General features: G+C 43.5%; 1 protein-coding gene and 1 pseudogene across 4 annotated transcripts in view; one reads left to right on the plus strand and one right to left on the minus strand.

Moving 5' to 3' along the window:
* Nucleotides 1-7,837: 7,837 nt before the first annotated feature.
* LOC694705 (large ribosomal subunit protein uL16-like) lies at nucleotides 7,838-8,696 on the minus strand (annotated as a pseudogene).
* Nucleotides 8,697-15,407: 6,711 nt separating this feature from the next.
* RANBP2 (RAN binding protein 2) overlaps nucleotides 15,408-24,540 on the plus strand; it is a 70,173-nt gene continuing 61,040 nt past the window's right edge. For all 4 annotated transcript variants that reach the window (XM_015113092.3, XM_015113094.3, XM_077958983.1 and 1 more), the window contains exon 1: nucleotides 15,408-15,568. In XM_015113092.3, the coding sequence (XP_014968578.3) occupies nucleotides 15,497-15,568 (72 nt within the window). In that variant the 5' untranslated portion in view covers nucleotides 15,408-15,496. The remainder of the gene's footprint in view (nucleotides 15,569-24,540) is intronic.

Raw genomic sequence — 24,540 nt, forward strand, 5'->3', positions numbered from 1 at the left:
TGCCAGGTCAGCAGTAGAATAGAGCACCAGATAGACTCCTAAGTTTTCCAACCCCAGGCCCTGACTCCCAGATGGGATGACATCTCTGGACATACTTGGAAACATGGGGAATGCACTTCCCTGAAAGGAAGACAGTAAGCCTGGTTTCACAACCTCCTGACAGTAGAGCCTGTGGGCTGTGAGGAAACAACGGTAACCAGGCAGTGGTTGCCACAGGCCTTGGGTGAGACCCAGTATTGTGCTAGCTTTAGGTCTGACCCAGTGCAGTCCCAGTGGTCGTGGCCACAGGGGTTCATATGTCACCCTTCCCCAAGGTCTAGTCAGCTCAGCATGGAGAGAGAGAGAGACTCTGGTTAGGGGAAGGCAAGGAAAGAGAACAAGAGTCTCTGCCAGGTAATCTAGGGAATTCTCCCAGATCTTACCCAAGACCACTGGGGTAGTACCTCTACAAGTCTGCAAGAGTCACAGCATCATTGGGCTTGGGGTGCACCCTAATGCAGATACAGCTGCAGTCACCAAAATCTTAGATCACAACACTCAATTCCCTTTGAATACCTGGAAAGCCTTCCCCAGAAGGACAGAAACAAATAAGCCAGACTGCAAAAATTGTAATAAATATCTAACCAGGACGGGCATGGTGGCTCATGCCTATAATCCCAGGATTTTGTGAGGCCAAGGTGGGTGGACTGCTTGAGCTCAGGAGTTCAAGACCAGACTGGGCAACAAGTGAAACCCTGTCTCTACCAAAAATGCAAAAATTAGCCAGGTGTGGTGGCACATGCGTGTGGTCCTAGCTACTTGGGAGGCTCAGGTGGGTGGACTGCTGGAGCCCAGAAAGTCAAGGGTGCATTGAGCTGCAATCTCATCACTGTACTCCAGCCTGGGTGACAGAGCGAGACCCTGTCTCAAAAAAAAAAAAAAAAAAAAAATTGCCGGGCGCGGTGGCTCAAGCCTGTAATCCCAGCACTTTGGGAGGCTGAGACGGGCGGATCACGAGGTCAGGAGATCGAGACCATCCTGGCTAACATGGTGAAACCCCGTCTCTGCTAAAAATACAAAAAACTAGCCGGGCGAGGTGGCGGGCGCCTGTAGTCCCAGCTACTCGGGAGGCTGAGGCAGGAGAATGGCGTAAACCCGGGAGGCAGAGCTTGCAGTGAGCTGAGATCCGGCCACTGCACTCCAGCCTGGGCGACAGAGCAAGACTCCGTCTCAAAAAAAAAAAAAAAAAAAAAAAAAATTAATTAATTAAAAAATAATTTAAAAATGAATATCTAAACTTTCAATGCTCAAATACTAACAATCATCCACAAACGTTAAGACCATCCAGGAAAATGTGACCTTACCAAACTAACTAAATAAGGCACCAGTGGCCAATCCCAGACTGACAGAGATATGTGATCTTTCAGACACAGAATTCAAAACAGCTGTTTTGAGGAAGCTCAATGAAATTCTAGATAACACAGAGAAGGAATTCAGAATCCTCTCAGATGAATTTAACAGAGAGATTGAAATAAAGAGAATCAAGCAGAAATTCTGGAGCTGAAAAATTTAATCGACATCCCAAAGAATGCATCAGAGTTTCTCAACAGCAGAATTGATCAAGTAGAAGAAAGAATTAGTGAGTTTGAAGATAAGCTATTTGAAAATACACAATCAGAAGAGACAAAAGAAAAAAGAAAAAAATGGTGAAGCATGCCCACCAGATTTAGAAAACAGCCTCAAACGGGCAAACCTAAAAGTTACAGCCCTTAAAGAGGAGATAAAAAGAGAGATCATGGTAGAAAGTGTACTCAAAGGGGTAATAACAGATACTTTTCTTTTTCTTTTTCTTTTTTTTTTTTGAGACGGAGTTTCACTCTTGTTGCCTAGGCTGGAGTGCAATGGTGCAATCTCCGCTCACCACAACCTCTGTGTCCTGGGTTCAAGTGATTCTCCTGCCTCAGCCTCCCAAGTAGCTTGGATTACAGGCGTGCACCACCTTGCTGGGCTAATTTTGTATTTTTAGTAGAGATGGGGTTTCTCCATGTTGGTCAGGCTGGTCTCAAACTCCTGACCTCAGGTGATCCACCTTCCTAAAGTGCTAGAATTACAAATGTGAGCCACCACGCCCAGCCAATAACTGAGAACTTTCTTAACCTAGAGAAAAATATCAATATTCAAGTACAAGAAGGTTATAGAACACCAAGTAGATTTAACCCAAATAAGACTGCCTCAAGACATTTAATAATTAAACTCCTAAAGGTCAAGGATAAAGAAGAAATATTAAACATGGCAAGAAAAAAGAAACAAATAACATACAAAGGAGCTCCAACACATCTGGCATCAGACTTCTCAGTGGAAACCTTGCAGGCCAGGAGAGAGTGACATAACATATTTAAAGATCAGAAAAACAACAACAACAACAGCAACAACTACCGCAACAAACTCAACTGTTTTCCTAGAATAGTATATCCAGTGAAAAAATCCTTCAAACATGAAGGAGAAATACTTTCCCAGACAAACAAAAGCTGAGGAACTTCATCGAGAAATACTTTCCCAGACAAACAAAAGCTGAGGAACTTCATCAACAATAGATCTGTCCTACAAGAAATGCTAAAGGGAGGTCTTCAATATGAAAGAAAAGGACATTAATAAGCAATAAGAAATCATCTGAAGGTTAAAAAAAAAACCCTCATTGGTAATAGTAAGTACACACGTAAACATAGAATATGATAACACTGTAATTGTGGTGCGTAAACTATTCATACCTTAAGTAGAAAGACTAAAAGATGAACCTATCAAAAAATAACAAGTTTTTCAAGACATAGACAATATAATAAGATATAGAAAGAAAAAACAAAATGTTAAAAAGTGGGGAGATGAAGGTAAAGTGTAGAATTTTTATTAGTTTTCTCTTTGCTTATTTGTTTTTACAGTGTTATGTTTTCATCAGTTTAAAATAATAAATTATAACATGATATTTACAAGCCTTGTGGTAACTTCAAATAAAAAAAAAAACCCTAAAACAGATACACAAAAAATAAAAAGCAAGAAATTAAAACATATCACCAGAGAAAATCACCTTCACAAGAAGGAAGGAAGGAAGGAAGGGAAGGAACTACAAAACCACCAGGAAACAAGTATCACCATTGAAGTAGTTAAGTGCTTACTTTTCAATAATAATATTGAACGTAAATGGACTAAACTCTCCAATCAAAAGACACACAGTGGCAGAATAGATTAAAAAAAAAAAAAAGACCCAACAACCTGTTGCCTACAAGAAACACACTTCACCTATAAAGACACACATAGATTGAAAATAGGGAAAGGATATTTCATGCAAATGGAAGCCAAAAAAGAGCCAGAGTAACTATACTACATCATACCAAATAGATTTCAAGACAAAAACTATAAAAACTACAAAGAAGTTCATTATATAATGACAAAGGGTCTATTCATCAAGAGATATAACAATTACAAATATATATGCATCCAATACTAGAGCACCCAGATATATAAAGCAAGTATTATCAGAGCTTAAGAGGGAGATAGCCCTCAATACAATAATAGCTAGAGACTTCAAGACTCCACTTTTAGCACTGGATAGATCATCAAGACAGAAAATCAACAACAAAAAAGTCAGACTTAATATGCACTACAGACCAAATGGACCTAATAGATATTTACAGAGCATTTCATGCAATAGCTGCAGAATACACATTCTTCTCCTAAGTAAATGGAGCATTCTCAAGGAGAGAACGTATCTTAGGCCAAAAAAAAACAAGTCTTTAAAAAGTGAAAAAAAGCCAGGCGCGGTGGCTCACCCCTGTAATCCTAGCACTTTGAGAGGCCAAGGCAGGTGGAACACGAGGTCAGGAGATCGAGACCATCCTGGCTAACATGGTGAAACCCTGTCTCTACTAAAAATACAAAAAATTAGTCCGGCAGGGTGGTGGGTGCCTGTAGTCCCAGCTACTCGGGAAGCTGAAGCAGGAGAATGGTGTGAACCTGGGAGGCAGAGCTTGCAGTGAGCCGAGATAACGCCACTGCACTCCAGCCTGGCAACAGAGCAAGACTCTGTCTCAAAATAAAAAAAAAAAGTGAAAAAAAAAAAAAAGGAAATCTATTTAGTATCTTCTCTCACCACAATGGAATTAAACTAGAAATAAAAAATAAGAGGAACTTTAGAAACTATGCAAACACATGGAAATTCAATACTATGCTCCTGAATGACCAGTGGGTCAATGAAGAAATTAAGATAGAAATTTAAACATTTCTTGGCCGGGCGCGGTGGCTCAAGCCCTGTAATCCCAGCACTTTGGGAGGCCTAGACGGGCGGATCACGAGGTCAGGAGATCCAGACCATCCTGGCTAACACAGTGAAACCCCGTCTCTACTAAAAAGTATAAAAAACTAGCCGGGCGAGGTGGCAGGCGCCTGTAGTCCCAGCTACTCGGGAGGCTGAGGCAGGAGAATGGCGAGAACCCGGGAGGCGGAGCTTGCAGTGAGCCGAGATCGCGCTACCGCACTCCAGCCTGGGGGAATGAACAAGACTCCGTCTCAAAAAAAAAAAAAAAAAAAAATTCTTGAAAGAAATGAAAATGAAAACACAACATACCAAAACTTACGGAATACAGCAAAAGCAATAGTAAGAGAAAAGTTTATAGCAATAAACACCTACATCGATAAAGTAGAAAAACTTTAAATAAACAACCTAAGATGCATCTTAAGGAACTGAAAAGCAAGAAAAAAACCCCCACAATTGCTAGAAGGAAAGAAATAATAAAGATCAGAGTAAAAACAAATAAAATGGAAATGAAAAAACAATACAAAAGATCAATGAAATGAAAACTTGTTTTTTTAAAAAGATAAACAAAATTGGCAAACCTTTAGCCAGACTTACTAAGAGAGAAGACCCAAATGAATAAAGTCAGAGATGAAAAATGGGACATGACAACTGACAACGCAGAAATTCAAAGGATCAATAGAGACTACTTTGAGCAACTATATGCCAGTAAATTGGAAAATTTAGAAGACATGGAGAAATTCCTAGACACATACAAGCTACCAAGATTGAATCATGAAGAAATAAAAAACCTGAATAGATTGGTAACAGGTAATGAGATCCAAGCCACAATAAAAAGTCTCCCCGCAAAGGAAGGCCTGGGACCCAATGGCTTCACCCTTGAATTTTACCAAACATTTAAAAAAGAACTAATACCAATCCGACTCAAACTGTTCAAAAATATAGAGGAGAAGGGAATACTTCTAAATTCATTCTACAAAGCCAGTATTACCCTGATACCAAAACCAGAGACACATCCAAAATATGAAAGAAAGAAAGAAAAAGAAAGAAAGGAAGGGAGGGGAGGGGAGGGGAGGGGAGGGGAGGGGAGGGAAGGGAAGGGAAGGGAAGGGAAGGGAAGGGAAGGGAAGGGAAGGGGAAGCTAGAGGCCAATATTCTTGATAAATGTTGATGCAAAAATCCTCAGCAACATACTAGCAAGCCAAATTCAACGACACATTAAAAAAGATCATTTATCATGACCAAGTGGGATTTATCCCAGGGATACAAGAATGGCTCAGCATATGCAAAGCAATCAATGTAATACATCATATCAACAAAACGAAGGACAGAAACGATATGACTACTTCACTAGATGCTGAAAAAACATTTGATAATATTCAACATCTTGGTCAGGCACAGTGAGTGTCTCATGCCTGTAATCCCAGCACGTTGGGGGGCCAAGGTGAGAGAATCAGTTGAAGCCAACAGTTTGAAACCAGTCTGGCCAATATAGCAAGACTCCACCTCCACTAAAAATAAAAAATTAACCAAGTGTGGTGGTGTGTCCCTGTAGTCCCACCTACTCAGGAGGCTGAGATGGGAAAATCAATGTATTTTGTGATTAAAAAAAAAAAAAAACTCTCAAGAAACTGCGTATAGAAGGAACATAATTCAACATAATAAAAACCACATATGACAGACCCACAGCCAGTATCATACTCAATGGGGGAAAACTGAAAGCCTTTCCTCTAAGACCTGGAACAAGAGAAGGATGCCCACTTTCACCACTGTTATTCAGCATAGTACTGGAAGTCCTAGCTAGAGAAATCAGAGAAGAGAAAGAAATCAGAGAAGAGAAAGAAACAAAGGGCATTCAAATAGAAAAGAAAGAAGTTAAATTATTCTTGTTTGCAGATGATATAATCTTATATTTGAAAAATCTAATGACCTGCTCCCCCCAAAAAACTATTAGAACTGAAAAACAAATTCAGTAAAATTGGATGATAAAAAATAAACATACAAACATCAGTAGCATTTCTATATGCCAACAGCAAAAATCTGAAAAATCAAGAAAGTAATCCTATTTACAATAGCTGCAAATAAAATAAAATACCTAGGAATTAACCAAAAAGGTGAAAGACCTCTAATAATGAAAATAATAAAATACTGATGAAAGAAATTGAAGAGGACACCAATAAATGGAAGAATATTCCATATTCATGGATTGGAAGAATCAATATTTTTTAAATGTCCATACTACCCAAAGCAATCTATAGATTCAACACAATCCCTATTAGATACCAATGACATTCTTCACAGAGATAGAAAAAATAATCCTAAAATTTATATGAAGCCACAAAAGACCCAGAATAGCCAAAGCCATCATGAGCAAACAGAACAAAACTGGAGGAGTCACATTACCTGACTTCAAATTATACTACAGAGCTATAGTAATTGAACAGCATGGTACTGGCATAAAAACAGATGCATAGACCACTAGGACAGAATAGAGAACCCAGAAAGAAATCCACACAGTACAGTGGACTCGTTATAACAATGTTATCAGAAACATACACTGGGGAAAGAACAGTCTCTTCAATAAATGGTGCTGGGAAAACTGGATATCCATATGCAAAAGAATGAAACTAGACTTCTCGCTCACCATATACAAAAATCAAATCAAAATGGATTAAACACTTAAAACTAAGACCTCAAACTATGAAACTACTACAAGAAAATATTGGGAGAAGTCTTCAGGACATTGGTCCGGGCAAAGATTTCCTGAGTAATACCTCAAAAGCACAGGCAAGCAAAGCAAAAACGGACAAATGGGATCACGTTAAGTTAAAAAGCTCCTGCACCCCAAAGGAAAACATCAACAAAGTGAGCGGACAACCCATAGAAGGGGAGAAATTATCTGCAAACTATCTATCTGACAAGGCATTAATAACCAAAACACAGGGCAGGTGCCGCAGCTCACACCTGTAATCCCAGCACTTTGGGAGGCTGAGGTGGGCAGATCTCCTGAGGTCAGGAGTTTGAGACCAGCCTGGCCACCATGATGAATCTCCGTCTCTACTAAAAATACCAAAATTAGCCAGGCATGGTGGTGCATGCCTGCTATCACCCAGGCTGGGGTGTAGTGGCGTGATCTAAGCTCACTGCAACCTCTGCCTCCCGCATTCATGCGATTTTCCTGCCTCACCCTCCTGAGTAGCTGAGATTACAGGCAAACGCCACCATGCCCAGCTAATTTTTGTATTTTCAGTAGAGACAGGGTTTCATCAGGCTGGTCTTGAACTCCTGACCTCAGGTGATTCGCCCACTTCAGTCTCCCAAAGTGCTGGGATTACAGGCATGAGCCACCGCCCCTGGCCTATTCATGAATGTTTTAAATGCCACCTAGAACGGTGAATCTTTTCCAGATTTACTTTGATCAGATCCACCAGAGGAATCACCACCTATGGCAGCTGTAACATTACTAAATGCATTGTTTAAAAAAAAACTTAAGGTGGACAGGAAGTAGGATTTATTGGTGAGTATTAAGAGGGGGCAGCACAGTGGAAGCCCTCATGAGTGCAGGGCCTGCCACTTGCCCAGAGGACCACAACTAGGGACGTACTTGACCCACCATCCATCTGGGATGAGCCGCTTCTCAGTCACCGTGTCTTCAAATTCATCCGCATTGAACTTGATGAAGCTCTCACTTCTTTGAGATGTGGATCTTCTGTCCGCCAGGGAACTTGAACTTGGCCCAGTGCAGGGCCTCATTCGCATGCTCCTTGTTCTGCAGCTTGGTGCGGATGGACGTGATAACTTGGCCAATGTGACCCTGGCCACCGTGCCCTGGGGCTTTCCAAAGGCACTTTGCATACCTGTGGGGAGCCTGTCAGCCCCAGCACAGGACAACATCTTGTTGATGCGGATGACGTGGAAGGGGTGGAGCTGCACTGGGATATGAAAGCCGTCTTTGCCACAACTTTCTACCGTGTACTTATTGGCACAAATTCAGGCAGCCTCCAGGTCTTCAGAGGAGTGCTGCCCATATTCACCTGACACCATGTGGCCACAGAGTGGAAACTCATCCACTTTTGCCTTCTTCCGCCCCAGGTCAAAGATGAGAATGTTGGTATCAGGGACACCTCGGCAGAAGCGAGGCTTTGGGTACGGCTTGTTCTTACAATACCGGTAACAACGGACGGGGCGGTGGCCCATGGTGACACCAGGATCTTCAGTGGCGTGCTTAAGAGAAAGAGCAATGCATTTCTTAAATAATAAAACTTAAACCGGAGGTCAGGAGTTTGAGACCAGCCTGGCCAAACATGGTGAAACCCATCTCTACTAAAAAAAAGACAGAAATTAGCCGGGCATGGTGGCCAGTGCCTGTAATCCCAGCTACTTGGGAGGCTGAGGCAGGAGAATCGCTTGAACCTGGGAGGCAGAGGTTGCAGTGAGCCAAAATTGCGCCACTGGCCTCCAGCTGGTTGACAAGAGCAAAACTCCATCTCAAAAAAAAAAAAAAAAAGCTTAAAAGTCAAGATTACTCCTTGATCCATGGGCTGCAGAATGGACATAGTGTTAGCTGGCAGGTAAACATTAATCTACTTGTACATCTCCGTCAGAGCTCTTGAGTAACTAGGTGCATTGTCAATGAGCAGCAGAATTTGAAAGGAATCATTTTTCTGGAAAATGATTTTGGCTTATCTTGGCTTCTGATATGCCTTCCTCACTAAGCTTAACCATTTCTAGCTTTGATTTAAAGTGAGCGACATGCAACTCTTCCTTTCATGTAAACACACAGAAGGCATTATAGGGTTCTTAAGGGCCCTGATTTCAGTATTGTTGTGTCTAGGTGAACAGGGAGCTCCGAGGAGACGGAGAGAGACTGGGAATGGCGGGTCAGTGAAGCAGTCAGATGCAACACACACATTCATCAATTAAGTTTGCTGTCTTGTATGAGCATGGCTTGTGGTACCCCAAAACAATTACAATAAGTAACATCAAAAATCACCGATCACAGATCAGCATAACAGATATTATACTAAAGAAAAAATTTGAAATATTGTGAGAATTACCAAAATGGGATGCAGAGACACGAGGTGAGTACGTGCTGTTGGAAAAATGGTGCTGAGGCCAGTGCAGTGGCTCATGCCTGTAATCCCAGCACTTTGGGATGCTGAGGCGGGCAGATCGTTTGAGGTCAGGAGTTGGAGACCAGCCTGGCCAACATGGTGAAACCCCATTTCTACTAAAAATACAAAAAAATTTAGCTAGGCGTGGTGGCACACACCTGTAATCCCAGCTACGAGGGAAGCTGAGGCAGGAGAATCACTTGAACCTGGGAGATGGACTGTTCCCTGACCAAACTGAGGGTCGGGCTGCTGTTTCTCATGGCCCAATAACGAGATGCAGAGGAACTGGGGAGAAAGAGAGTTTTTATTTCTGCAACCAGTTACAGGGAGAAGGCCTGGAAATTATCACCAGACCCACTCAAAATTACAAAGTTTTCCAGAGCTTATATTCCTTCTAAGCTATATGTCTACGTGTAAGTGTGCATTCATCTAAAGACATAAGTGATTCACTTCTTTTAATCTATAACTAAGGTCTGAGTCCTAAAGACCTTCCTCTGGAGCCTCAGTACATTCACTTAATCTAATGGATCTAGATGCTGGGGTGATTTTTTTTTTTGAGTTGGAATCTTGCTCTGTTCCCCAGGCTGGAGTGCAGCGGCACAATCTCGGCTCATCGCAAGCTCTGCCTTGGTGCCCGGTGATTACCCTTATCTTGGCTTCCGCTAAATCATGGAGGTTTGGGAAGTTCTTTCAGACTCCCAGTAAACTTGTCTGTGGAGACCTGGGGAGTTTCTTCAGACCCACAATAAAACTTGTTTAATCCTAAATGGGTCCTGTTAAGAACTTCTTCCTTATGGGCTGAATGCGGTGGCTCATGCCTGTAATCCCAACACTTTGGGAAGCTGACGCGGGTGGATCATGAGGTCAAGAGATCAAGACCAGCCTGGCCAACATGGTGAAAGCCTGTCTCTACTAAAATTAAAAAAATTAGCCAGGCGTGGTGACGCACGCCTGTAATCCCAGCTACTCAGGAGGCTGAGACAGGAGAATTGCTTGAACCTGGGAGGCAGAGGTTGCAGTGAGCCAAGATCCCGCCACTGCACTCTACCTGGGTGACACAGCAAGACTCCATCTCAAAAAAAAAAAAAAAAAAAGAATTCCTTCGTTATTTTCTCATGCTTTAAGGCCCAGGAAAAGCCTAGGCAAACGTTTCGATGGCCTTTTGTTATATCCCAGCCTTTCTATAAGGGCACTGGCTTTTAATATTTAATTTAACCACTCAGTCATTACTGAAAGAGTTGTTATGGAAGCCTGCATTGGTGAGACCTGGCCTGCCACAGGAGGTTGCAGTGAGCTGAGATCGTGTCACTATACTCCAGCCTGGGTGGCAGAGTGAGACTCTGTCTCAAAAAAGAAAAATGATGCCGAAAGATTTGTTTGACACAGGGTGGGCACAAACTTTCAATTTGTAAAAAACATAGTATCTGTGAAGTACAATAAAATGTAGTGCAATTACATGAGGTATGCTTGGATAGCAAAACATCATGTTGTACCTAGTAAATATATATAATTTTTATTTGTGAATTATACCTCAATAAAGCTGGGCAAATGAACTATATTTGCAACATGGTAGGAATATATGACATTGGACATTAGTGCAAATGGAATTTTCAGTGCCTTGGTGAAAATGTCATACCACTGAACAACAACAACAAAAAAGTAGTGTAAAATGAAGTAAAATGTGAAAATCCCTAATTAATGCAGAAATATGAACTGCTTGTCCAAAAGATAAAAGTCTTTTGAGTTCCTCAAGAAGATTCTCTCTTTGGATGCTGGGCATGGTGGATGCTGGGCACCTGTATCCGAGCACTTTGGGAGGCCAATGCAGATGGATCACTGGAGGCCAGGAGTTCAAGACCAGCCTGTCCAACATGGTGAAACCCCATCTCTACAAAGAATAAAACAATTAGCTGGGTGTGGTGGCACGTACCTGTAATCTCAGCTACTCAGGAGGCTGAGGCACAAGAATTGCTTGAACCTGGGAGGCAGAGGTTGCAGTGAGCCGAGACTGCGCCACTGCAGTCCAGCCTGGGCCACAGAGCAAAACACTGTCTCAAGGAAAAAAAAAAAACAAAAAAAAAAACAACAACAAAAAAGAAGATTCTCTCTTTGGGCACTCCTTTTCAATACATTCAATGTAAATGGATTAACGATACCATTTTTACAAGGTGAGTGTGTTTGGGCAAGTTGCTTCAGTGCTCATTCTCTTGGTTTCCTTTTTTTTTTTTTTTTTGGAGACAGGGTCTTTCTCTGTCACCTAAGCTGGAATGTAGTGAGGTGAACATAGCTCACTGCAGCCTCCAACACCTAGCCTCAAGAGATCCTCCTGCTTCAGCCTCCCAAATAGCTGGGACTACTGGCATGCATCACCATGCCTGGCTAGTTTTTAATTTCTTTTTGTTTGTAAGCACAGGGTGTTGCTATGTTGCCCAGGCTGGTCTTGAACTACTGGGCTCAAGTGATCCTCCCACCTCAGCCCCCCAAAGTTTTGGATTACAGGCATGAGCCATGGTGCCTGGCTGTCTTTTGGTTTTCTTGTCTGTCAAAACCGAGGATAATAACAGTACTCGTACAAAGTTGTTGGAAGAACGAAATTAGTTAATACAAGTGAAGTGCTAAAGAAAAACAAGAGCTTTGGAACACAGCAAGTACTTGTTAGCTATGGCTATTGTTACCAACACAGTTTTCAAAGGCAAATTCGTGGTTTCACCTATCACCTGAGGTTTATTACTTTTTTTTTTTTTCTCGCTCTGTCGCCCAGGCTGGAGTGCAGTGGCACCATCTCAACTCACTGCAAGCTCCGCCTCCCGGGCTCACACCATTCTCCTGCCTTAGCCTCCTGAGTAGCTGGGACTACAGGCGCCCGCCACCATGCCCAGAAAATATTTTGTATTTTAGTGGAGACGGGTTTTCAGCGTGTTAGCCAGGGTGGTCTCAATCTCCTGACTTCGTGATCCGCCCACCTTGGCCTCCCAAATTGCTGGGATTACAGGCGTGAGCCACTGTGCCCAGCCAAGGTTTATGACTTCTAATTCCATCAGATCTTCTCTTTTTGTTTTTATTTTAAAATTAATTAAATATTATTATTGTTATTTTTTGAGACAGAGTCTGCTCTGTTGCCCAGGCTGGAGTGCATTGGCACAATCTCAGCTCACTGCAACCTCCCAGGTTCAAGCAATTCCAGTGCCTCAGTCATCCAAAGAAGCTGGGATTACAGGCATGCACCACCACACCCAGTTAATTTTTGCATTTTTAGTAGAGATGGGGTTTCACCATGTTGGCCAGGCTGGTCTTGAACTCCTGGCCTCAAGCAATCCGCCCATCTGGGCCTCCCAGCGTGCTGGGATTACAGGTGTGAGCCATTGTGCCTAGCCCTCTTTTCGTTTTAGAGATAGGAATCTCATTCTCTTCCAGAGGCTGGAGTGCAAAGGCATGAACATAACTAATCGCAGTCTCCAACTCCCGGGCTAAAGGGATTTCTCCCCCCCTGCCTTTGGAGTAGCTGGGCCTCCGAACTGTGCCATGACTACTGGCTTCCATCAGGATCTTTGTCCTACCAGTTCATCTTCCTACTAGCCTATCCCACATGGATATATAAATGGTACCTCAAGTGAAAGAAATCAACTACCTAAAATAGGATTTTCCACTCCAAACTAGATTTTCTTTACATGTCATTTCTGTTAACGTGGGTCACACACACTGGTAAGCTCAGAATCATCTTTTTCTTTTCTTTTATTCACATCCAGTATGGTTGAAACAAAACAAAACAAAATGCTGTTTTTCCTTTTTTTAGAAAGGCAATACTTGTTCATTATACAAAATTTAGAAAATATGGAAAAACAGGCCGGGCGCGGTGGCTCACGCCTGTAATCCCAGCACTTTGGGAGGCCGAGGCGGGCGGATCACAAGGTCAGGAGATCGAGACCACGGTGAAACACCGTCTCTACTAAAAATACAAAAAATTAGCCGGGCGCGGTAGTGGGCGCCTGTAGTCCCAGCTACTCAGGAGGCTGAGGCAGGAGAATGGCGTGAATCCGGGAGGCGGAGCTTGCAGTGAGCCGAGATCGCGCCACTGCACTCCAGCCTGGGGGACACAGCAAGACTCTGTCTCAAAAAAAAAAAAAAAAAAAAGAAAATATGGAAAAACAAACAGGATAAAAATTTATCCACAACCAAAATAGCCTAAATTTCCAGTTAAAAATGTCAACGCATTTGATATTTGCCCGCATAATTAAGACCGTAATGTTTACACAAATGTGATCTTTTAAAATGTAAAAGGTTCTCACTATTAAAAACATTTTGTTAAATCTTGTTTTAAAAGTAAGAGTTTAACATCCAAATTCCCAAAATAGACATTTTTGAAGATTTGGAAGATACAGATGGTTCAAAATCTTGACATTATTACCGTTAAATTTTGGTATGCCCTGTTATTCTGCTAGTGAAATATATATACATTTGGGGCGCTATTCCTTTTCTTTTCTTTTTTTTTTTTTTTTTTTCCTGAGACAAGGGTCTCACTCTGGTGCCCAGGATGGAATGCAGCGGCGCTATCATAGTTCATTGTAACCTGGAACTCCTGGACTGGAGGGGTCCTCCCGCGTCGACCTCCCAAAGTGCTGGGGCTACGGGCTTGAGCCACTCTGTGGGGCGAATGGTTATTCCTATATACACGGTTGAACCTGGAATAACATGGGTTTGAACTGCCTGGGTCCACTTATAAGCCGACAGAAAATACAGTATTCGAGGGGCCGGCATATAGGGGGGTCCGACTTTTCCTCTGAGAGTTCCATCCTCAGCACTGACTGCGGGATTTGAAAATCCGCGGATTTGTTGTTGTTGTTGTTGTTTTTAAGAGGAAGTCTTACTCTCGCCCAGGCTGGAGTACAGTGGCGCGACCTCAGCTCACTGCAACTTCCGCCTCTCAGTTTCAAGCAATTCTCGTGCCTCAGCCTCCCGAGTAGCTGGGATTACAGGTGCCCACCTCCATGCCCAGGTAATTTTTTTTTTTTTTTTTTTTTTTTTTTTGCATTTTTAGTAGAAACGGGCTTTCGCCATGTTGGCCAGGCTGGTATCGAACTCCTGATCTCAGGTGATCCGCCTGCCTCAGCCTCCCAAAGTGCTGGGATTACAGGTGTGAGCCACCGCGCCCAGCGGAATGCGTGGGTTTTGGCATAAACCGGTGGTTCTGGAACCAATCCCCCGCCAAGGGATGACTTTAAAAAATTGTAATTGTCCAAAACTTAGTATTTGTGGCCTACTTTTTCATTATGCAATTCTAAATTTTTTTTTTTTTTTTTAAATTCAGACGGAGTCTCGCTTTGTCGCCCAAGCGGAGGGCAGTGGCGCAATCTCTGCTCACTGCAACCTCCGCCTCCCAGGTTCAAGCGATTCTCCAGCCTCAGCCTCCCGAGTAGCTGGGACTACAGGTGCGTGCGACCCCGTCCTGCTGATTTTTTTTTTTTTTTTGTATTTTTAGTAGAGATGGGGTTTCACTGGGTTAACCAGGATGGTCTCGATTTCCTGACCTCATGATCCGGCCGCCTCGTCCTCCCAAAGTGCTGGGATTACAGGCGTGAGTCACCACGCCCGGCCCTCATTTCTTTTAATAAATACGAATTTTAAAATGTATACTTTAGTATTCACACGTCCGATGCAACGTATTTAACCAGTCATCTCCAGAAACGTTGTTCCAATTTACACGCTCACCAACTTGGCCTGAGTGCTTTTTTCTTCCAATGCGTGGCGCACTTATAATTTAGAACAAGCGACCAAAACGCTTAAGAGCCCATCACGCAAATTGTTATCTGCTGGAAATCTACGCCCACGCTGTGGACGCGGGGGCCGAAATCTGATCCCGGCTTCCCAAGACACCGCTCAGAACCCAGCGAGCTACCAAGAGCCCGGCAGTGTGCAGCTCTAGCGCCGACGTCGCCAACGTGGCGCACAGTGCTGACGCAGTACGCAAGTTCGTCGGGATGGTCCTCCGCTGGCGACGTCGCTGCGTCACTGGTTTGCAGGCGCTTTCCTCTTGGAAGTTGCGACTGCTGCGGGGCTGAGCGCTGGTCTCCCGCGCCTCGGGAGCCAGGTTGGCGGCGCGATGAGGCGCAGCAAGGCCGACGTGGAGCGGTACATCGCCTCGGTGCAGGGCTCCGCCCCGTCGCCTCGAGAGGTGAGTGGATCTCGAAGAGACCGACGGCTTCGACCTGGCCGGGCGGCGGCCTCGCGAGGCTCGGGCGTCATGGCTCCCGACGGGCGCTGCTCCCTGGCGCGCACTGTTGAGGCGCCGGCCGGCTAGCGCGGTCCTGTGGGCGGCGTGGCGCTGGCAAGCGCAGGGAGAGCCCTGGGGGGACCGCTGTGGGCGGGAGACCGTTGGCGCTGGCGCTTCCTCTTTCTCCCGGCCTGTTCCCGACGGTCCTCGCTCGTGGGCCCGCCCTGGCCCGGGCTTTCTGGCCGGTCGCGCGCCGCGTAGTACCCGCGCGGCCTAGTTCTCGGGGGGCTTGGGCACCCGGGTGCTATGTCGGCGGGATTCTTCCCATCCCCCGGACATTTTACGTGTTGCGGCGGAGGTCGTACCTCCTTGGCCTGGGGGAACCCAGTGGGGACTGACGCAGCTCCCGGGTGCGCTTTGGCGGCTGTGACGAGTGACAACGTAGGGATCTCAGCGCGAACGTTTGCAACGGCCCGACGGCGCAAATGACACGCGAAGTCCCCTTGTTTTGAGTATGAGATGTTTGTCGCTGTCCCTTTATAAGGGTCCAGCTCCACTCCTCATACTCACCTCCCCCACCCCCAGAACAGTTTGGTAGGTGCTTTTGCTTTAAAAAAAAAAAAATTATAAATTTCTTATAAATCGTTAGTATGGCTTACAATTTTTAACCTTTTCCACAAATGTTCTTAGGATATTTTTCCTCTTTATAGGTAAATAATGTGATCTGTTTTGGATTCAGTAAGACTTTAGCAATTGGATCTAAAGAGTGACGGAAGAAGCTATTAAAGGTGGATGTGCACAGAATGTTGAGTCAGTTTGCTTTGGCTTGAATAATCAGCCCTGTCGTTCATAAGCTGGGTATTTGGGGCCAGTTACACTTTCCATCCATAGGTGGAGTTGTAACGTTGATAGAATTTGATAGGATCCATTTTAAACATTTAGGGTTGTGCTTGATACATAGCACTGAATGTTAGCTACAAGTCACTGTTTTTATTGTTGATGTTAAAAGGATATTGGCGGGGCCCGGTGGCTCACGCCTGTAATCCCACCACTTTGGGAGTCCAAGGAGGGCGGATTGCCTGAGGTCAGGAGTTCGAGACCAACCTGGCTAACATGTTGAAACACCGTCTCTACTAAAAATCCAAAAAAAAAAAAAAAAAAAAAAGCCGGGCGTGGTGGCGCACGCTCGTAGTCCCAGGTACTCCGGAGGCTGAGGCAGGAGAGTCGCTTGAACCTGGAAGGCCGAGGTTCCAGTGAGCCGATATCGTGCCACTGCTCTCCAGCCTGGGCGACAGAGGGAGACTCCATCAAAAATAAAAATTAAAAACAAAAAAAACAAAAAAACAAACGGAAACTCACGGATGACCATGATTATAATAGCAGCACAATTGTGTCTTTTATCAGTGCTTCCAGCAGCCCTGTGGATATTGAGACCTGTAGAGATTAAAGATACCTGTTCAGGGTCAAATAGGAAGTGCAGCAGAATTTTGGCAGTGGTTCTGATTTAGTTTCTCTTGGGAACAGTGGAGTAAGTTACAGCCTGTTCCTCCAGAGAGGAGGAATAGATACCTACTTGTACATTGTAATTTCAAACTGCTGGCGTAGTCATAAATATGAACGTGGTGATAGAGTCTAAAACAGACCTTATTGAGGGTTCCAGTAACTCCTGAAATTAAAGACTTTAATTTTTATGGTTTTTTTTTTTTGAGGTGGGGTCTCACTCACTCTTGTCACCCAGCTGGATGCAGTGGCGCTATCTCGACTCACTGCAACTTCCACCTCCCCAGCTCAAGCGATCCTCCCACCTCAGTCTCCCGAGTAGTTGGTACCACAGGTGCACCCACCACACCGGCTTGTTTTTTTTTTGTTTTGTTTTGTATTTTTGGTAGAGACTGGATTTCACCATGTTGCCCAGGCTGTTCTCGAACTCCTGGGCTCAAGTGATTTCCCTGCCTCCACCTCCCAAAGTGTTGGGATTCCAGGCGTGAGCCACTGCAACGGCCATTATTTTATTTTTGAGACAAGGTCTCTTTCTATCTCCCAGGCTGGAGTGCTGTGGCGGGATCATGGCTCACTGTAGCGTTGACGTCCTGGACTCAATCCATTCTCCCACCTTAGCCTCCTGGGTAGCTGAGACTACAGGCATGCCAGCTACAGGCATGCACCACCATGCCCGGCTAACTTTTTTCTTTAATGTAGAGACGGGGTCTTACTATGTTACCCAGGCTGGTCTCCAACTCCTGGGCTCGAGTGATCCTCCCGCCTTGGCCCCAGGTGCTGAGATTACAGGTGTGAGCCACTCTGCTCAGCCTGTTTTTTTTTTTTTTTTTTTTTAAACAAGCTTAAAAAAAAAAAAAAAAAAGCAAGCTTAGAGCCTTTCTGAGATTCTTAGGGGGGACCTTGGCTTCCAAAAGATTAAAAACCACTGGTCTAGACAGAAGTTAGAATGTTCTTTCAACTACATAACTTTTCCATTAAATAAAGTGGAGTGGTGGCAAAATTTTGAGGATTCATTGTTATGACCACTTCTCTCTTTACACTTAAAGAATATTTTTTTTCCCCCAAACAAATTGAAAGTCATTTACATTAGAATTTGGGGGATTTCAGTGGAATATGGATTAGCTAGTGAGTAACTTTGGAACATGTGAAGCTATTCTATAAAGTTAGGTTTGAGTGAAATGACAAAACAGTGCGCTTGGATAGAAGGTAAAGAATGGAGGGAGAAGAGGCAGTGTCTGTGAAGAATATAAAGAGGTTAGTATTCTCCCCCAGTTTGGCAGAGGCTGGCCATCTGTGAACTGACCATGCTTTCTAGAATGTCTGAGTTTTGGAGTGTGATGATGTGTCTGTGTATCTTATCTTTCTAGTCTTCCATTGTGCTTTCATTTGTTAGTCTCCTCTTTGTTTTGCCATTTTTCTACTCTCCTCACGTGCTTTTGCCCTTCTTAAAAATATTATTCGCCTGTAATTCAAGCACTTTCGGAGGCCGAGAGACCAGCCTGACCAATATGGTGAAAATCCGTCTCTATTAAAAATAACAAAAATTAGCCGGGCGTGGTGGCAGGCGCCTGTAGTCCCAGCTACTTGGGAGGCTGAGACAGGAGAATTGCTTGAACCCTGGAGGCGGACGTTGCGGTGAGCAGAGATTGCGCCACTGCACTCCAGCCTGTGTGACAGAGCAAGACTCTTGTCTCAAAAAAAAAAAAAAAAATTAAAAAAAATATATAATTCTTTCTCTAGTTTTTCTTTTTCCATATGGCTTCTGTTTAGTTTTTCTAGGTTCTGTCAAGTTGGTTTCTTCTTCTGCAGCTGCTTCCTACTTCTCAAAGGCTACTTGACAGCTCTTCTTCTTCTTTTTCTTCTTCTTCTTATTATTTTTTTAGAATAGGGTCTTGCTGTGTTGCCCAGGCTGGCATCAAATTTTTGGGCATAAATGATCTTCCTACCTCTGTTTCCTGAGTACCTAGGACTACAAGCAGGCGCCTTTGACAGCTGTTAGTTGTTTTTTCTGCCCTTTACATCTATACTTCATACTTCTGAGCAACACACATATATACTTTTGTTATTTTTAATTCCCTGTCTCCCATTTTGGACATTTTCTTTTTTTTCTTTTTTGGGGCAGAGTCTCGCTCTATTGCCCAGGCTGGAGTGCGGTGGCACGATCTTGGCTCACTGCAAACTCCACCTCCCGGGTTCATGCCGTTCTCCTGCCTCAGCCTCCCGAGTAGCTGGGACTACAGGCACCCGCCGCAATGCCCAGCTAATTTTTTTTGTATTTTCAGTAGAGACGGGGTGTCACCGTGTTAGCCAGGATGGTTTTGATCTCCTGACCTCGTAATCCGCCCACCTCGGCCTCCCAAAGTGCTGGGATTACAGGTGTGAGCCACCGCGCCCAGCCCCATTTTAGACATTTTCTACTGACTTTCTACTATGCTCCTCCCAAACTGTCCTCAGACACTTTGGTTTGCCCCTCATTCTTTCAGTACTGTTATTGCAGTTTTTGTTTAAATGAATATTTCACATTTATATAAATATCATAAGGTAAATATTTTTGCATTTGAATTGCCCCTGTTATGCAGTTTTGTTTTTCCTGGACTGAATAATTGCTTTATTTTTTGGTTTGTTTATGTTGTGTTACTCCTTGTTTACTTAAACTCAGCAATTTAAACCCTCAAATGTGGTCATACTGGTCACATAATCCCATCAATTTCAGCTTAAAACATTGCTTGATTGATTGTCTTTCTACCTAAGATACCCTTACTAACAGACTCCTCCAACCCGGACTGGTTTTTCTTCCTCTTTACTATACAGCTGTGCTCTTGGGACTTCCCTTTGTCATCAGCTTGAGAAGTCCCTTCACCTCTTTTCTGAGTTAGACACTTTATTTCTTGTATCTCGTGTCCTCTTGATTTACTTTCTTTGTTTTGGTGTAGCATAGCCTCACTTGCTTTGAGGAAAAGTGGATGAGAGGTTTTTGTTTTGTTGTGTTTTTTTTTTTTTTTTTTTTTTTTGATACGGAGTCTTGCTCTATTGCCTAGACTGGAGTGCAGTGGGGTGGTCTCGGCTCACTGCAGCCGCCTTCTCCCGGGTTCAAGGGATTCTCCTGCCTCAGCCTCCTGAATAGCGGGATTACAGGTGTGCGCTACCATGCCCGGCTAATTGTTTTCTTTTTAGTAGAGATGGGATTTCACCATGTTGGTCAGGCTGGTCTTGAAACTAATGGTATGCCTGCAAAACATCATTACTTAGTTTAGTTGATTATTTGGTTATCGAATTCTGAGCTTGAAATAATTTTTTTCTCGATTTTGAGATCATTGCTCCATTTTCTAGAAGTTCTGTTAGAAGTCCCATGAGATTCTTGTTCTTGGTAACTTAAAGGTTTTCTGGAAGTGTCCTTTCAATTGGGAAACTCATTTCTTTCAGTTCTGTAACATTTCTTGTATTATTTCTTTGACCATTTCTTACCTTTTTTTTTTATGATGTTTACCTGAAAGTTGGAGTTTCTCTAATTTTTCTCTTATTCTCCTCCTTTTTTTTTTTTTCTTTTTCTTTTTTGAGACGGAGTCTCGCTCTGTTACCCAGGCTGGAGTGCAGTGTGCAATCTCAGCTCACTGCAAGCTCCACCTCCCAGGTTCACGCCATTCTCTTGCCTCTGCCTCCCAAGTTGCTGGGACTACAGGCGCCTGCCACCGCACCCGGCTAATTTTTTTGTATTTTTAGTAGTGACGGGGTTTCACCTTGTTATCCAGGATGGTCTTGATCTCCTGACCTCGTGATCTGCCCACCTTGGCCTCCCAAAGTGCTGGGATTACAGGTGTGAGCCACTGCACCCAGCCTCCTCCTCTTTTTGTTCTGCCTTTTGAGAGATTTACCGTTATGTTCCAGGGGAAGTAGATTGGGGAACTCATGGTTCACTATATAGACTTTTCTTTCTTTTTTTTTTTTTTTTTGAGACGGAGTCTCGCTCTGTCGCCCAGGCTGGAGTGCAGTGGCGCGATCTCAGCTCACTGCAAGCTCCGCCTCCCGGGTTCCCGCCATTCTCCTGCCTCAGCCTCCTGAGTAGCTGGGACCACAGGCGCCGCCACCTCGCCCGGCTAATTTTTTGTGTTTTTAGTAGAGACGGGGTTTCGCCGTGTTAGCCAGGATGGTCTCTATCTCCTGACCTTGTGATCCGCCCGTCTCGGCCTCCCAAAGTGCTGGGATTACAGGCGTGAGCCACTGCGCCCGGCCTAGACTTTTCTTCATTGTCCTATATAATCACTGCCTTCACCCTTGTTGGAACTTCACAGATTTGGATCTGATCAGATGGGTTTGCTGAGAACAGCAGCTTTTTTGGAGGATTTTAGGGGTAGAGGAATCCATTTGACTGTGCAAGATAGAGATGATGTGGTGTCTCTTAGGGTCTGACTGTTCCTGTTGTCAGCCCTACATCAGTTCTTGATATTTGGCAGCTTAAGTGAATTCAGGTATTTGCTTATAGTGACATCTGCTGTCATGGAAAGAAGTACTGCTTGAATCAAGTATTGTCCTGTTTACATAACATGGGCTCTGCTGCTTCCTAGCTGTATATCTTTAAACAAGGCACTTACCTGTTTGAGCTTCAGTTCCCTTGTAAAATGAGGTTAGAGGCAAAATAGAATATAGAAAAATAATTTATAAAGTTGTTTATCTTAAGATTGTCTACTTTAATAACATAGTTGGAAGCAAAGAAGGTAATGGAATTATTTTTCTATTATGTGTTCGCGTTGTACCTTGAATCTATTTCTTTATTTTGAAAAGGGGGAACTGGCCGGACACGGTGGCTCACGCCTGTAATACTAGCACTTTGGGAGGTGGAGGAGGTCAGATCATGGGGTCGAGAGATCGAGACCATCTTGGCCAACATGGTGAAACCCCCATCTCTACTAAAAATACAAAAATTAGCTGGGTGTGGTGGCGTGCGCCTGTAGTCCCAGCTTGTACCAGGGAGGCGGAAGTTGCAGTGAGCTGAGATCAAGCCATTGTTCTCCAGCCTGGCAACAGAGCGAGACTCCATGTCGAAAAAAGAGAGGGGGAAACAAGCTCTTGTTTCTTTACATGCTGTCCTGACTATTGTGTATTATTTTTGTCACATATTTTCTCTTGTATCTTTTAAATTTGTGCATTTAATGGGGAGGGGAGACTGTGTACCCAGTTCTTATGTATTCTCTTCCTTGCTTTAAAAAGTATTTGTGTTTAATTGCAGTTCAGTTCTTAACCTGTTTTCTCAAGTCTTTGTTAAGAATACTAAGTGAAGTTTAAGATTGCTTATAGTTCTTTTTATTTTATTTATTTTTTTGAGATGGAGTCTTGCTCTGTTGCCAGACTGGAGTGCAGTGTAGCCATCTTGGCTCACTGCAACCTCCGCATCCCGGGTTCACGCTGTTCTCCTGCCTCAGCCTCCCAAGTAGCTGGGGTTACAGGCGCCTGCCACCACGCCCGGCTAATTTTTTTGTATTTTCAGTAGAGACAGGGTTTCACCGTGTTGGTCAGGATGGTCTAGATCTCCAGACCTCATGATCCGCCCGCCTCGGCCTCCCAGAGTGCTGGGATTACAGACATGAGCCCCTGCGCCCAGCCGCTTACAGTTTTTTACTTTTAAGATGTATTCTGTTTAGGATGGACAGTCAAAATACTGTCATACCAGGATCACTTGGAATAGTTTTCTGAGTGTCACAGAATCTGCCATGTTGCTCAGGCTGGTCTCAAACTCCTGGGATTAAGTGATTTGCCTGCTTTGGCCTCCCAAAGTGCTGGGATTACAGATGTGAGCTACACTCCCAGCTCTGAGTGTCACTTTTTGACATAGTTTTTTTAAAAAATCAACTTTATTAAGGTAGAATTGATATACCATACAATTAATCCATTTAAAGTGTACAATTACTTGATTTTTGGTGTATTACATATTAATTTTTTAAGTTGTAGAAAACTATAACAATTTGCCATTTTAACCATTTTTAGTTGTGCAATTTGGTGACATTAACTACATTTACAGTGTTGTTTAGACATCACCACTGTCTATTTTCAAAAGATTCTATTACAGAGATCCTGTAGCTATTTAGTAGTAACTCTACAGGTCCTCTTTTCTGCAGTCCCTGGAAACCTCTGCCTACTTTGTTTGTCATGACTTTGCCTATTCTGGATATTTCATATTAATAGGGTTATATAGTATTTGTGCTTTTGTGTCTGGCTCATTTCACTTACCATGTTTTCAGGGTTCATATGTTTTATAGTATGTGCCAGAATTTCATTCCTTTTTATAGCCGAATAATAGTCTATTGTATATATATTCCACATTTCATTTACCTCTTCATGTGTCATTGGATACCTGGGTTGTTTCCTTCTTTTGACTTGCAAATAATGCAGTCAACACTGGCGAACAGTATCTTGAGTGCCTGCTCTCAGTTTCCTTGGTTATATACCTAGGAGTAGAATTGCTGGATCATATGGAAACATTTTATGTTTAGCTTTATGAGGAACCCCTAAATTGTTTTCCATAGTGGCTGCACTATTTTACATTCCCACCAGCAATGTATGAGAGTTCCAGTTTCTCTACATCTTTGTCAACACTTAGTTTCTATTCTTTTTGATTGTATCGGCTGGGATAGGTGTGAAGTGATATCTCATTGTGGTTTTGATTTGCATATTCTAATGAATCATGATGTTGAGAATGTTCTCATGGTTTATTGGCCATTTGTATATGTCCTTATAGAAATGTTTATTCAAGTCCTTTTTTTAAAAAAAAATCAGGCTCTCGCTCTGTCGCCCAGGCTAGGGTTACAGCCTTGACCTCTTGGGTTCAAGCAACCCTCTCGCCTCAGCCTCCCGCGTAGTATAGGCATGTGCCACCACGCCTGGGTGATGTTCTTTTTTTTTTTTTTGGTAGAGGCTGGGTTTTGCCATGTTGCCCAGGCTAGTCTCCCACAGCCTCCCAAAGTGCTGGGATTACAGGTATGAGCCACCAGCCTGGCCTATTCAAGTCCTTTGATTTGGGCTTTTATTTTATTTATTTTTAATTTTTTTTTAGTGTATTCTACTACTTTTATGACTTGGGTTTTTTAATTGGGGTGTCTTTTTTGTTGAATTGTAAAAATTCTTAATATATTCTGAATATTAAACCCTTGTCACATATGTGGTTTCCGAATATTTTCTCCCATTCTGTAGGTTTTGCAGAATAATTTTTTTTTTTTTTGAGATGCAGTTTCACTCTTGTTGCCCAGGCTGGAGTTCAGTGGCACCATCCTGGATCGTCGCAACCTCTGCCTTCCAGGTTCAAGCGATTCTCCTGCTTCAGCCTCCTGAGCAGCTGCGATTACAGGCATGCGCCACCATGGCTGGCTAATTTTGTGTTTTTAGTAGAGACAGGGTTTCTCCATGTTGGTTAGGTTGGTCTTGAACCCCCAACCTCAGGTGAT

This window comes from Macaca mulatta, chromosome 13 (genome assembly GCF_049350105.2).
Source record: "Macaca mulatta isolate MMU2019108-1 chromosome 13, T2T-MMU8v2.0, whole genome shotgun sequence".
Lineage (NCBI taxonomy): Eukaryota > Metazoa > Chordata > Mammalia > Primates > Cercopithecidae > Macaca > Macaca mulatta.